This window comes from Bemisia tabaci, chromosome 3 (assembly GCF_918797505.1).
Source record: "Bemisia tabaci chromosome 3, PGI_BMITA_v3".
NCBI lineage: Eukaryota > Metazoa > Arthropoda > Insecta > Hemiptera > Aleyrodidae > Bemisia > Bemisia tabaci.
The window spans coordinates 38,110,410-38,126,235 of record NC_092795.1 but is presented as its reverse complement, the minus strand read 5'-3'; the positions used below and the strand labels follow the sequence as shown (position 1 = coordinate 38,126,235).

At 36.5% G+C, this 15,826-nt stretch overlaps 1 protein-coding gene across 2 annotated transcripts; it reads right to left on the bottom strand.

Annotated features, from left to right (window-relative positions):
* Positions 1-917: 917 nt before the first annotated feature.
* vimar (visceral mesodermal armadillo-repeats) lies at positions 918-12,756 on the bottom strand. 2 transcript variants are annotated; one of them, XM_019054318.2, is made up of 12 exons: positions 12,586-12,756; positions 11,045-11,164; positions 10,217-10,486; positions 9,264-9,430; positions 8,484-8,721; positions 7,885-8,031; positions 6,824-6,955; positions 6,275-6,395; positions 4,404-4,546; positions 3,675-3,807; positions 2,716-2,978; positions 918-2,479 (listed from the first exon to the last, which is right to left on the bottom strand). In XM_019054318.2, the coding sequence occupies exons 1-12, from the start codon at positions 12,590-12,592 to the stop codon at positions 2,346-2,348; spliced, it is 1,875 nt and encodes a 624-aa protein (XP_018909863.1). In that variant the 5' UTR covers positions 12,593-12,756; the 3' UTR covers positions 918-2,345. The 2 variants fall into 2 exon arrangements, with proteins under 2 accessions (XP_018909863.1, XP_018909864.1); XM_019054319.2 differs by lacking the exon at positions 12,586-12,756 and adding an exon at positions 12,063-12,542.
* Positions 12,757-15,826: the final 3,070 nt, after the last annotated feature.

Below are 15,826 nucleotides of genomic sequence, written 5' to 3'. Positions count from 1 at the left end.
GTTTTAAGAGCTTTCACCTCATTCATCTTTCATTTTTCAGATAGTGGAAGGTTTCGAGGCCTGTTACTTCAAAAAGCAGTAACAGCTCGTGTTGCTATCTGCTCGCCCTCTTGAAGGAAGTCACTAAGGGAAATATGTAATTCATCCAAATTCTATCATACTTTCTTTCGGAAACTTCTTTTTATATTGAGGCATGAATTTAGAGACATTAACACAAAAATAAAGGTAGAAGGATAGAGATTTTAATTTTTAGATTAAACATAAAAATCTCCTGCTGCATAAAGGAGTCCTCTGGCAGGTTAGATAGTTTACATAACAGATTTATGGAGCCAGAGAAGAAGTAAATAAAGATTTCAGATAACTGACAGCAAGGACACATCAAGATACAATAGTCACAAGCATGCAACACTAACATAAGGAAATACATTAGTTCAATACTATATAAGGACAGAAGGAGGTTTTGACAGAACACCTAAGATGAAAATATGTCTCTACTATTGAAGTAAGCAAGAAATTGCTCCAAACATTGCTGTTTGGAAAAAATGCAAAAATATACTCTCTGTAAAGCGTAACTGCAAAGCTGGGTAAAGATTATTCACTTTGTAATAAAATTACAAAAATAAAATTCTCTGTTGATTTAAGCACTTCCACTTTTTTGTTTATTTTGTAGAACATTATTTACTCACCATTTAATGATATAAAAATAGATTTCTGTTTATTGCGTCGTTATTTAGACTTTCCGTAGCAAAAGACACATTTCTTGAAGGATAGGAATATTAAGTGGTTATTTTGCAAAGAAGCCAGGACTTAAACGATGCAATTCAAAATAATTAATGTAAAAGCATAACTGAAATTAATTCGCGTAAACTTGGGGAACATTGTTTTAAATGACCAGCACTTAAAAATGAGCATGAACCCCACTTTTAAGGAAAACAAATCATGGTACAAAGTCAAAATATCCTAGACTGTAGTGTGGATATCAATGACTTGAAATGCATGTCACTCAGTCACAATAAAAGTACTTGCCTTTGTGCCCTTTCCCAAGGTTCTCAATTTAAATACATCATCATAGGAATATCATCATAACATCATACATCAGAAAGGAACAAAAAAATGTAACAATTGATAAAATTTAAAATTTAAAGACTGTCAGGCAAGGTAACTTGAAAAAAAAACCCCATAGAATTCACCAAGATTTCATTCAAAAAGAAAATTAAATATATGATTTGTTTTAAAATTTAAAGATGAATTTTTCAATTGCATTGCAAAAATAAAAGAATAGAACTTTATAAAATTAGAAACGGCGATCAAAACTGGTCAAAATTGGAGTATTCAGCTCATTGTAAATTTTAAGCATGATCTCTGAAAAAGATTAACCTTCCTTATGAAAAGAAGTTTATAACCTCTAAGTTCTTTACTGACTGTTAGATGTAAGGACGTTCAATTATTAAGAAAATTATTTTTTATCCCTTTCTTAGTATTGGACAAATCTAAACTGAGGTTTAGTAAATGCAAATTATTTTTCATTATTATCACTATTTATTCAAAAGAGAAAAGTTGCTCAAAGGAGTTTTCTTGTTACTTCCTCTTGCTTAGGTATGGAAACAAATGCGTTTTTTTTTGTAAGTGAAAATATGAAAGATCTTGTGGCCCCATTATTGAATCTAGGTCAATACGACAAGACAAGACAAAGCCCAATCTCAACCTTTTAATATGTAAATCACATTATTCAATAATCGCCGTGCATGCAAGTTTTTATTTTCCCTGGAATGGGGGAAAAAGAAGGAAAAAAAAACCTACATACTTATAATCTATTCTCTACTGCTGATTTTGGTTTAAGAATATTTCATAAATTTTACTTCTTCAATTTTACATATGTTCGTAGGTTTTCATTTTAATTGTGTCTTTTATTCTCATTGAAGAGCTTATTCCATTGAATTATTCACTGAAAAATTTAGAAAAATTATGCTCAGGCTTCTGTTCAAAAGAAAAAAATAAAATTTCTTTCAAAGAGAGGCTGGAGAGAGGGAAGATTTATACATGCATCTACTTGATTCGTCATAGAACATTCTAGAAATGTTCAATCAATCCTCAACAAGCTCTGCCTAATGCACCTTTCCCAAGAGGAATCACTTGGCAGTAGCATTGCTGTACATAAACACACATGCAAAAGTACTTGCGTCTGCATCAGTGTTAAGTCAATGCAACTACGAGGGACATTCAGAGCTCTTTGCTTGATCAACGTCACTTAAATACCCCAATCGGTGCATGGATTGGGAACAGACAAGCATGAGGGAAAGAGAGAGAGAGTCTCTTAAATTTGAGGAGAGTCTCATCATGAAAGCTTACAACATTGGGTCGAAGAGCGCAATCAGACTTGCAACTTGATCCAGAGTGTCATTCATGTTCTCTCGTGATGAAGCATAGGAACCAATGGTTTTGCTCACGCCAGTTTCTCGGAGATGTAGGATAAGTTCACCTGGAAAAGTAGAGAGCATTATTGCATTGGCTAAATAAATAATAGGTATAAGTATATTCAACTAACAAATTTGATCAACCCAACATAATACAATTAAAGACACATAAAAAAAAAACAGGGTAAAAGCTGAAAAGAAAATAGATACTTTGGAGGGGAAAGAAAACCATGAAAAGATAAAGGCTAACAATCAATCTTTGATAAAATTCCGCTCAGATTATATTTAAAAGGATACTTACTTGAATTAACTAACTGACACAACATGGCAACGACGATCATAAATACTTCTCGCGGTGGGTTCATTTCATTGACTAGAGTGTTAATTTTTTCACCGACACGTGCCTGAATGAAGCTCTTCTCGGCATCGGCTAGTCGCATGGCACTGAGCAGACACAGCGCCAGCAAAGCTTCATTTTGCATAACAGTGTGTTCCGCAGTGATCATTCCGACTAGACAAGGAACTGCACCTGCAGCAACCATTCGGCCCATCACTTCTCGATCTCTGCAGAAATAAAATAAGAATATAATATTTTTCAAAGATAAACAATGTCCAGATGACGCAGCAATTTACACACCTATTTTTCTGTTTATATATTCATTATTTTCTGACTTAACTGCCTAGAATTTTCGATTGACTCTGTATTTTTTACACATTTCGGGAAAATTGATATAACTCATTGAGTTTTTAAGCAAACTAGCTCAACTTAGGCTCGTTTAAGAGCTAAGAGTATAAGCTACCACCTCCCACAAACCGCATGTTGATATCTATTGAAGTTCCCGAATTACAGCCTTACTGTCTGTTGTTTTGGGACAGCCTATGTATTACCGTTTATGTCTTCGGCTGAAGATGTAATATTTTGTAATATTCTTATTCACCAAAATGATATTTTTAGAAAACCACACTATTTCATACTTTAAAATTTTCTTAGAGAGACTTATTGGTAAAGAAAGGTAGATATAATGACTGTGGTCATGACTGTGTGCTATATGGTTGTGATAAACCGTTGGGTTCAAATCAAGAGATAGGCCAAGAGATGGACACAAAGTTGGCTCTCTTCTTCTACACATAGTTGAATATTTTTATTGCTGGGGCAAACCTCTAATATATGTATTTACTGTTGTTTTGGTTTGTTGCTTGGTACTTAAAAGCTTTATCAGTGGAGGAAGAGGAAGAAGAGATAATATAAAACTATTTTACCTGCTATTTTTTATTAACCAGGCTAAAAGTCTGCAAGCTTCGCCCTGTACACCAGGATGATCCTCTGTTCCAGTCCATTCCACTAGTTTTTTGAGTAAATCTTTTCTTTGACCTAAATCACAAGCTACTCTCTCTGTAAGAACAAAATGTATCATGTTAGTTCTAAAGAAACAGTTAAGGAGGTAAATATATTTTTCTAAGAATGGCAAACAAGAAAAAATAAATAATTGCAAGCATCCGATTGACAAAATGTATTCTCCCGTGCCGCAACTTGCCTCGGTGATGCTCTGCCGGAGTGCATCTGGCTTTCACGAGCTTTCAGTGTTATTTCTTGCTCCTTTGCACGACAGAGTTCTAATGTTTGTTGATTTCATGCTAGATTATTGATTGCAAATACAACTGAGTTAAAGTCAAGAGTCTCTAGTTTTTTTTTTGGTCAAAATTAATTGAGCTTGTACGAAAGCATGGAAAGAAAAAACGGCATTAATTTTCGATTACGTTCTGGAGACGAGCCCCTATTAAAATTTACAAATCCAAGTAGACTTGGTGAAGCACTTATGAAGAGACAAAATACGATAGTCCTTGATTATGAGACAAAACACAACATTTGGTGGGCTCAGAGGAATATGTCTACACTCTGAATAGAATAAGAATCGAGCAAAATTTTGAAGTTCGAAATGATCCTAAAAATTGAAGATTAGGTAGGTATACTGAGACCTTTCAGCTTACCTTGGCCGTCAACCAGCATGCGGAGAGTTCCAAGAAGCTTGAAGACTACAGGAAAGGTTGGGATGTTCAACATTGGCATTACAACATCAATGATACCGTCCGCAATGAGTTTTGGTTTGTTTTGAGCAGGAATGGACAAATTCCTGAAAGAAACCAGAAGAGCTTTGATTGTTGTTTTTTTTACCTTCTTGGTACATTTAAAGAGGCTGGTACAGTAAAATCTACTCATAACCTTCTCCATACATTGATCCCTTGAGTATCCCAAAATGATTTGAACTGGTGCTGAAACTTAACAAATATACGACCTACTGGACTGATCTCAGCCTCATTTAAAACTGGACATACTTAAAAATAAGTAATTAAGACTAAGATCAGCTTAAATCACAATGTTATATGCACAGTTCTAATAATTACAGTTTTTTCAAGAAGAAGAGGAAGAAAAATAATTAAATTAACTAACCAATGATCAAAGTGCAAAGGGAAATCACATAGGTATGACAGAGAGAGTGAAAATATATTGAAGTGGAGTAGAGTGAAATGGAAGGTACGGTATTAATAGATTTTTGGTTAAATCAAAAATCAAAATTTTTATAACATACTTTGGTTAAAAAAAAAAAAAAAAAAAAAAAAAAAAAAAAAAAAAAAAAAAAAAAAAAAAATTACAGACAAGTATCTCTGTATGAGAAGGTAAATTACATAAACTCGGAAAGTTATAAAGTATATATCAAACTAACATACTCGGTCTTTTTAATTTTTTTTTTTCCAAATTGCACCTCACATTCTCTTTTGTTCAAAAATAAATAAGTTGAAAGTTTCTCATGTGATAACCCTACAGCATGGATGGAAATTTCTTTCACACCTTGAAATTTTGAAGCAAGGTGTTATGCAGTAATATTTGGAAGCAGCAAAACTAGGTAGGTGGGTGGGGTGGGGGTGGGGGGATTCAGCCGAATTTGAATACGAATGTTTCCATCTGTTTAAAAATTTCCTCATACAGACGGAGGGTGGAAACAAAATTGCTGCTAGACATTGATAACAAGTCTGATCAACCCACTTCCAAATATAAAAAAGAAGATTTTGAAAAAAGGTAGGAAATGAGGGTGGGGAAATGGGCAAGGGGTGGAGGAGAGGCAAATCCACTTTGTGAACACAAGCTTGGCCTCTGGAACTCAGGTGAATGCTGAGCTACTTCCCATTTGACCCTATTAGAGGTGAACCTGACCCACTTCAAGCCACAGTGTGTCAAGGTCATCCCAGATCAGGGATGCAACAGCTGCTCCTCTTCACTTGTTGCAGGGTCAACACAGGGACGAAATGGCTCAATAATCTTTAAAGGTAGGGATGTTAAATTAATTCTGTTAAAAAGAACATAGGTGGAAAGCAACTTTAGCTTTTTTTGCTGAGAGTTCAAAAAGTAAATACCTATTGATGGAAAACAGTTATAAAAGGTAAAAGCATCTGATGATAGGATTAAAAAATTAATTACCTCTCATTAATTATGGTAAAAATGTGATTTTTACTTATTCTTAAATGGATCAAATTAAAATTAATGTTGAGGTATCTTGTTTATATTTTTATAGTCCCTGAAAATAGGCCATATTATTATACTTGCTCACTAAAAATCAGATAAGTTATACATCCTACATAAACACTGTCAAGCACTATTATAGTTATTGTACTGAGTAAGTTGTACATCTATTATTTATTCTATTCATTCATTTGCTAGCAATGAAAATACCGATTGCGAATTAAAATTGAGGACATGAGGTAAAATTTATATTTGGAGCTTAAAAAACAAACATGAATAATCTTGAGAAATGACGGTTTGCAATGTGGTATGAAAAAATAGGTATGCAGTTTTCTTCTCTAACCTGAGAGCACTGAGTAAAGCATGTTGCAACCGAATGTCACCTGAGGGTGTGTTGTTCTTTGAGAGGATGCTGATGAGTTTCTTTCCTACACCTGCTGCCACAATTTGAGCGCAATGATTATCTGCAACACAGATCCAAAAGATAGATAAAAAAAAACTATTTGATTGATATTATGAGACAATAAAGATTATGTATCTACAAGAAAAGTCAAGCTTTAAAATTTCTAGTTAGCTGCAGTAATTTACTCTCATCGATCTGCCAAATGCTAAGTATCAAACTGCACGGTAAAATATATAATTTACCTAGAAAAATCACAAAACAATGGGTAAACAAGGCTAAAAATAGAGACAAAAAAAACCTAGGAAGTTCCTTTATATAATTTACTTAGTTTAAAACATAATTAACTTCATCAATGGTATTAATTTTATGACTCTTGTCGAATTGGGGGGGGGGGGGGGAGTCTCTCATTTTAGGCCTTTATTACTGCCAACAAAGCAAGCAGCTAAGGTAAGTGTTTTGAAGGAGAGACAAAAAGAAAAGGAATCGTACCAGTTCTTGCAAAATTTCCCATTGCCAAAACACCAGTGATTTGGAGATCATCATCAGTTGAGGTTAGCCATTGGGTCAAACCTAGGAACACTTTTCCTTTGCCATCCCCATACAGTAGACGCATACAATCATCTGAAAAATGAAACATTAAAGTAAAAATCTGAGTGTTCCATCTTAATACCGTAGAAGTCATCAATTCTTTTATGCAGTAAATACACATACACACACATATAAAGGAAAAAAAGTATGAAAATTTACTCCTCTGATAACAACATATGTCGATGCAGAAAAACTTGAAAGTGGCCAAAAAACATTATACTGAGAAATTACAGGCGCCGAGCAGTTATTCAAAGATTGGAGATATCAAGGCTAAAATTAAGGTATTGCTCTTTAGGAGAATAGCAGAATAGCACAGGCATTACGGCAGACATCATTCTAAGGATGCTGTTTTTTTCTTCAAATATTTTAAAATTACAATTTTTGAAAGTTCCTTTGCAGGGGGAAATTCAACAAATCATTTCTTGAACGTTTGAGCATGACAGATTATGAAATGTATCATCTTATTTTGTAGAAAAAGAAAGGAAAAAGAAAGGAAAAAAAAAAAAAAAAAAAAAAAAAAAAAAAAAAAAACATGAATGTACCTATCAATATAAAATAGGACAGAATGAATGGAGGAGATGAAATTTTTTAGAATGAATTGCTGGTATTTCATTCTGTATCCGCCCAAAATGTGAGCTGCGCCAAAATGTGATCGTCAAATTAAGCAATGTTTAGTGAGTAGTTGTTAGACAAAATTTGAGCATGATTTCAAAAAGTTGAGACAACTTCAACATTTTTTGGGTAAGTTCGATTTCTTTTTTGAAAAGTTCTACACGAATAAGATAAATCAAAACAATCAATCCTTGTAAAGCTTAATTTCTAAGCTTCTAATGAGCTTTGGTTTTAAGAAAAAAAACAATAATTCTTGGCTCTGACTGTTTTTGAGGAAGTGTAAAAAGTAGCCATTTAAAATTGAATACTTTTACCAATGCATTGTAAAAGTAGGAGCGAATTGTGCTTACCTCCATTCAAAATAATGATAATGAGATCACAAGCCATTTTCAATAGATTTCTCGTTTCATCATCATTGACTAATGCTCTATGCTCCTCCATCAGTTGAATCAACAATTCGCAAAGTCCACACTTGGCGAGTTGTAAGCGAATTTCATCTAAAACAAAGTAGGAAAGTCAAATGAGTACATAAAGGCAACAAGGGGGAAAAATTGACAGCAAAATGATCAACAAATAGAAGTAAATTCAAGTTTTAAGATCAAGCTAGGTAATGCTGATGGTCTTTTTTGTGGAAAAGAAGCAATTTAAGTTATAACATGGCTTTTACAAAATATAAATGCACCTGGATCAGAGCATAGTGGAATCCTAACATTCTGGATTTTGACTGGAAGAATTAGTAAAACTGACCATCTTAGATTTAGTGAATTAAATGCTGAACATTGGGCGCTTTAAATTGAAACCAAAAGATTCCTCAAAATGTTTTTGATCATCGACTAAAAGGGCCAACCATCAGATTTTGTTTACAGGTATAAAAAAACTCTATCACAATCTAGTTCTAATCGGCTTACAACCTTGTAATAAGGAATATCATGTTTAATAGGATACTTACTATTTTCTGCTTGTCCATGAATTAACTCTACGCAGAGTTCACTAAGTTCACCAGATGTGGATTTTCCTAAAGTTTTGACTAATACAGAGCACAACCTATTGGTTAGCAGTGGTTCACCGTTTACAGACTCTGCTAACAGGCTAAGGATCATTAGAACATGTATGGCTGCAGTTTCATCTTGCTCAGCACCTGCTTCTAAAATTTTTGTTAATAATTCCACAGTTCCTAATTTGATGAGCTGAAAAAGAGGATAAAATCAAAGATTAGATGAGTTGGACTGCAGGAAGAAGATAGTATTGAAAATCAGAAGAGTTGGCCATGTTTGATCAAAATTTAGATGCAACACTACATGACCTCCTGTTATTTGTTTGGGTATCTATGTGAATTCCAATTAGTTACCTTAAGATTGAAGGAAGTAAAGCATGGAAAACAGTTGGATGTTCTACTTGAGTTCAGCCAACATTTAAAGTTTTTAAGCCAATTTAAGGGCTCCTATTGGACCCAATATATTTCACAAAATTGCAAGAGGCCTTTAATATTAAAAGAGGGACTGGAAAGGACCTAAAAAAGGAATACTGTTTCAGAAGTGGATACTTGTGTCATATGAATGCTTCATAATATTCTACATAAATTATGAGAATTGCTTTTCCTCTCAGAAAGGCAAATGCCTTAGGAGATGTCACAAGCATTTTTGAAAAGTCTGAATTCATTAATTGATAGCTTGTAAATTTTTGAGGAAATCATAAAAAACAGAGATTGAACACATTCTAGAATACTCACTTCTGGATAAAGGTCTGTTTGACCCATGATCAGATTCAACAGCAATCCAACCACACATGCTCTTAAAGAATAACACAACTCTTTGTCTGGAAGGTTGATAGTGCTCTCAATTGCATGAAGGATTATTTTCAGCCCATCATGCTCCATTACACATTTGCGCCCTTCATCTGGAAAAAGATTGGGTGTCAATTGAAGGGGGGTAGAAATTGCAAATTGCAGAAGTTCAGAGTTTTATGCTTCATTCCTACGCATGAAAGAGGGGGAACACGTCTGACCAAAAATCGCTTTTACAAATTTCATCTTCGTATCTACCGAGAAGCGATAATTCATTATTGGAAATGGAATCTTAGAAAAAGTGGGAAAAATTGCTTAAATTAACAAATATCCGCAATTTTAGGCTTTTTGACAGATTTTGGAACAGTAAAGCCTGAAAAATATTTTTTCTTTTTCTTCCAAATAATCATTTTACAAACTCTTTTTCATGGCTAAATATAAGTTTGCCTTGCAGTTGGATTACAAAAGTTGAAAAACCATATTTTTTTCTTATCTTAAAGGGCAGTTGAAATTACTTAAGGAGATTAAGAGTATATTTTCATGTCATTTTTTAAATTGCTTTGTCAAAAGTTTCTTGGCACAGGAAGATAGGAGAGTTTCCTCAGAAGATAAAAAACAAATATACATTAAAGCTGAAATGGTTTTCTTTTCTTTGGAGGGGGGGGGGGGGAGGAGGAGGAGGAGGAGAGTGAGATACCATCTAATTTTCAAAAAAGCTCGAGTCCAGCGATTGTATGTACTATGTAGTTAAAATTACTGTAGAAGAGGGGATGACGAGCATTCTGTCCTTCCTTTCCCTTAAGTTACAGTTAAAAAAGTCTACAGATGAAAGAATTTTACTTTCGAACATCTAATTTTGTAGCAGTTTACAAAAAGAGAAAAGAAAGTGCAAGACTCACTGTTTTCGTAGCACAAATTTCCTAGAGCTCGACTTGCATGCTTCATGGCCAAATAATTTTGATCACTCGACAGGCCAGCATTTTGCTTCAGAACCTCCAATAAGGCTGCAGCAATTTTCGGTTTTGTCAGCGCAACCCGCGTAGATTCAATTTTTGCGAGTGATGCGATGACATCTGCAGTCTTGGTGACAGTCTCCGATGAAGACCACCCCAGAAGAGAGTGCAGCTGGTCTGAGAATATAGAGCTGCAATCTGAGGCAAATTCATCGGCTGAAAAAAAAATAAATAAAATTGTAAAAACTATGCAGAAAACAAAGTTCAAGGGTTTCAATTCTTCTAAAACTATCTAATAAATAAACTGCTTGGCAAAGTTTTGAAAAAATAATTACAGAAAATAGAATACGTACCTAAGTATCAAAAGCATATACTTTTGCACCATATATATCTGTAGAAAGTTTATCCATTCTGTTAGGTATAATAATGACTGAAATAATTACTGAACGTGCGATTAGTGGATTGTAGAATTAAAATGAAAAAAGAAAATAAATAAATAAAAAAAAGAGAACCTCAGATGCATTTTTTCAGACAGGATACCTTACTTAGATGGATACAGATACAGATTCTTTTCAAGTAGGTGATCTTATGGTTGTATCATCGTATACAGAGAATTATTCTGATTATTCCAGAAAAATATCTGATGTCTGTAATTAGGCTTCAAATTTTACGAAAATTAGTTTAAATCTGATTTTTGAAGAGGATTCTTGATGACCTGGGTGACAGGACAAAAATGTTAAACAAAAAATACAAAAATGAACGCTAGGTACTTACGTATTTGAGATTTATCTACTTTAGAGCATAAATTATCTAGTATTACAGAGACTTTGTCAGACTTTTGGTCAACTGCTAAGCTCAGTTCGGTGAACAGTTCCGATAAATTATCGCTGCCACCTGAAAAAGAAAAGTAATAAATTTATGCTATTACAATTGGATCAAGGTAAGGATGCAAAAAAAAAGCATAGGTGCTGAAGCACTTGGACGTTTCAATACTGAATTCATGTTTTATCAGCATTCAAGTGATACAGTACACCACAGTTAGGTAATCCATTATTTGCAACGCCTTTTTGCCCTTACTCTGCAAATCCAAACTCGCTTGACACAAATTACAGTAAGTACTACTGGACAGGACGCTCTCCCCTAATTCGTTTGGTTTATCTATGAAAAGTGGCTTAAAGACATTTTTCTCCCCTTAGATACAAGAATAATCAATTTTGGATTCCGCCAAGATGCTGAGGAGCTCCGTACTTCCTCATTATGTAGTTCCAATCCCCCCTCCTTCTCAATGAGTTCAATGAGTCCAAAACTATCATTATCAAGGGCCCATCAAATATGTCAAAAGGAGAAGTGCATTCATCTCAATCAGAATGCAAGCAAGACAATTTCTCCTTGTTGTTGAATCCACTGAGGAATCAAATGAGAACCCATTTATTTGTATTTGTTTATAAGCAAGGAAATGGAATTGCATCCTGTCGGCAGGCTAGACTTTGATTTTCTTCCTCATTTCCACTATTGAAAGCATTTGAAAAAAATTGTGCTATCAATAAACTTTTGGTGCTATGATGCAACAAACAATGTTCCTTAGCTATTCATTGCTCATCAGTCAGAGTCACCAATTTGAAACATAAGTGCATGTCGAAGGAAGGAAAGAGGTTAGATTCTATGAACTCAGGCATTTTGTAAATTTAATTAGAATGCTGGTCCGGAAATGCTTCATGAAAAATGCACCAGTTTTAGGAGGGAAAGTAAAAGAATCTTAAGTAAACAAAAGATCATCTCAAGTGCTTAATACCGGGCATTGCAGCAATTTGAATGAACGACAACTCGAAGACCGGTGCTGGATCGATGAGGGGTGATCGTTGGCCTTGGGAATGAGGAGGAACTTTATCTCACTTCAGCATTTGCCATTTACTTCAGGTTTGAATTCCTGGATATTTAATATTGATCAATGGAATTTGGACAGTTAGGAACAGCTGGCAATTGACATCAAGGTCAGGGGTAAACTTTGTAATTGGAGGTCCTGGAATTTGACCATGGACAGGTGTCACAGAAATTTTGTGTTCCTTGACAGCTATAATCAATAAATTTCCACGAAAGATGATTGAAAATTTTAAACGGAAAATAATGAGTAAAACTTGAGTGAGAAAATCAGAGGAAGGGAGAGTACAACAGTCGAATTGTATGTAGTGATAACAGAGACAAGCACCACTGAAAAACTACATACCGAATGTGAATACAATGATACGGTAATTTTTATGATAAGAGCGTGCGTGAATGATTTGTAAAATAGTGATTGTGGGAACCGCACTTCTTACCTTCCATTGCAACGATTGCAATATCATTGATGTTTTAACAAAAACCGAGGGATTTAAGAAATAAGCGTGGCCTGCGGAGTTTTCAAACAAACGTCAAACGGCACCGAAATGAAAAACGAGATGATAACAGGTATGATAGGCAGAGGCAGAAGGGAGGCGTGAGAAGGGAAATAATTTGATCAATAGAATGAATACAGAATGCTCGGAGCGACTACGACGGTGGCGCTGTCTACCAGCTGCTACGCAATTTACTCTTATCACAGGAGACTTTGTGAACTTTCGGTGCTCCACCTAATTTTTCCGGCAGGCGCTTTTCACCTACGTTTCACTATCCTTCACATAATACATTTTTAGAGATTTGATTTACGTTTAACCTTCGAGTGAGCTGTGGGTAAATATCGTCACAACAAACTGGCAAAAGTGTACCCCCCCCCCTTCCTCGTCCCCGAAAAAGAAATTTATTGAGGTCCACACTAAAGAAGTTTGGGAGTGCGACAGAAAATCGTCTCACGTCATTTTTACATGTAATTGCAACAAGAAGCAAGACGTCGGCTCTTCCGTCGCAGTCTAAGTGCGTAAATTTATTTGGTGTGGACTCTAAAGTTAAGAAAACGCACACCCAAATTAGCGACATTATAGATTCTCTGGCACGTTTTGTTTTCGTGTCGGGTAGACGAGTTACCGTTATTTTTATTCCTTAATTATATTAAAGACTATGGAGCTCATTACGAAAGCTGGAAATAAATCATGGCTTTTGAGTGACTCGGCGGCGGACGAGTTACAGTTGGGTCAGAGCGGAGATGCAACTATTCGTGCTCCTAGGATGTCCGTGCTGCATATTCAAAAAATTGAAGGCGAACTGCCTTTCCGGACTGAAGAAAAACTGGACGCTCCTCCAAGCCCCCTAATGTCTTTGCCCCTCCCCCTTGCGAAATGACGAGAAGTATGTCCTCCGATAATTTGGGTACGTAAGCAATAGCAGAGCTACGACTTTAATCCGTAGACGGTCCCTTTGCGATCTTTCGACTAGAACTTAGTAATTTTTGAAAATTTGTCCTGATTGAACTTGGATCGAGAATAGCCGAGTACGAAAATTTTGATTGAACTTCAGTTTGAGCGGACATAACCTTTTTTATCTTATTACAATTGATGTGTCAAAAAGGGGGGGGGGTGGAAATTTTGAGTCGTCCCCAATGCGTGGGAGAGGGGAATTCTTGGCGGTACTAAAAAATGAGCTCCCCTTAAAAAATCTGTCCCTTTCCACCGTGAGCATTGGTCCGAACCGGAATCTTTCATTTCTAAAAGTTCATAAGTACGTGCTCCAAAGGTATAAACACTTGTCAGTACCCTAGGCCCACCCTGCACCTAGGTTTACGTAGGGGGAAAAAAAAAGTGTGGATGTACCTGTGTTTGCAAAGAGTACTTTTTCTTCTTCTTTATTTAAATCTATACGTAGGTAGGTACTCTTTCATGCACGATAAAGGCATGTTTTTTGTTTGTTTTAGGTATTTTCTTTAAAAAAAAAAAAACAAAAAAAAAAAACAACGAGGGTTCCTTCAAAACTATTCAATATGAATAATTGGATACCTATTCGAAGCATCTGCGCTCGACAAACCATTATTTCATTCGTATGTATAGACGCTGTACTATACTATATAGAGTACCTTTATCATTCGTATAAAAGGAGCCCATCCAGGTGCTAAGGGTAGTTCCGTTCGAGCCACCAGATCACAGCACCGCGGAAAATTCCGCGTGGCGTCGAATCTCGCTGAGGCTTGCTCCATGTACGTGCGTAAAGGGTCGTCTCGTCACTCAGGAAAATGTCAATATTCTGAAGGCCCGATCAGCCGCGGGCGCTGATCATCTGGCATCGGGGTGGATGTGTGTCAAGGATGCCCACCTGAGCCGGGAATCCCTTCACGTTCCCGGATAATCCCGCCGTCTTCCCGGCTGTCGGGCTTTCGTTCCCCGGGCAGGGAGCTGACTCGCTGCGCGGCGTCCCGACCGTGATCTTGACCCCTCCGCTCGTAAAAAGTATTTACACTTCTAACTCTGGCGAGAACGTCACAGACTTGCGCAAGGGCTTGCCGGCTCCGGAAAAGTGCCCAAACTACGTACCCCACGCTAGATTATAATTTGGAGTTAGTATGCTTATTCAAACTTTCAAATCAAGTATCGGTACTTTTTTAAGGTGGGTAAACATTTCGGAATACGTTTAACAGATAAAAGATATAAAAGTGGAATAAAATCAAATGCAGTCTTTTTTAAACACACTGTATATTGTATTATGCGAAACATTTCTATCACCACCCAGGCCCGCCACAAGCCATCTCGGGCCAGTTATAAGGCCCGGACCCCCAGCACAAAGGGGGGGGGAGGGGGTCCGAGGGGCCTCCCTCGGGAAATTTTTGAAGTTTTAAATCTACTTAGACGCATTTTGCCCTCGATAATATATGTAGCATGCATACAGTTGGAAAGGCGTGTTCCTCTCAGACTTTTGCGGATGTCCCTTAACAGTCGACTTTTGAAAAAGTTTTAGCTATGAGCGCATCATCTGACTAAAGCCATAAACCAGGGTCAGATGTGTCCTGAAGCCTCCTTGGTAACATATCAAAAGCTCGTTTTAGTTAGACGATGCGCTCGGTGTCAACAAAGCCTCGGAGTGATAGAAAAACACGCATTTTCGCTAAAATGCGCCTGCACTACTGCAAATGTATGTTCCGGCGCGCAATCGTTTGACACGTATCCAGATGGCCTATATGGACAAAATCATGATTATTTCCGTCAACTACATTGAGTCGACTTGGAAAACCCGTATACATTTCCAGATTCTAGGGGAGGGGGGGGGGGCAAAAAACCTTCTAGGGAGAGGGGGGGGGCAAAAAAGCCCTTATCAATACCCCTCCTTTGACTTAAAACGCGTGATATCCAAAATCTAAGCTCGGATTCGGATTCCTCGTGAAAAATCGATGCCATTACATGTATCATACTCTTGAGGGGGGGGGGGGGGGGCAAAAAGGCCCTTATCAATACCCCTCCTTTGACTTAAAACGCGTGATATCCAAAATCTGAGCTCAGATTCGGATTCCTCGTGAAAAATCGATGCCATTACATGTATCATACCCTGGCGTGGCGTGAAGGAAAGAGGCTTAACGTAGACATACTTGGCAACATGGGTAGCTGCTGAGTGGGTCAGTGGCGAGAAGGAAGAATAAGAATTTATCGTCAGAAATTCTTCAGG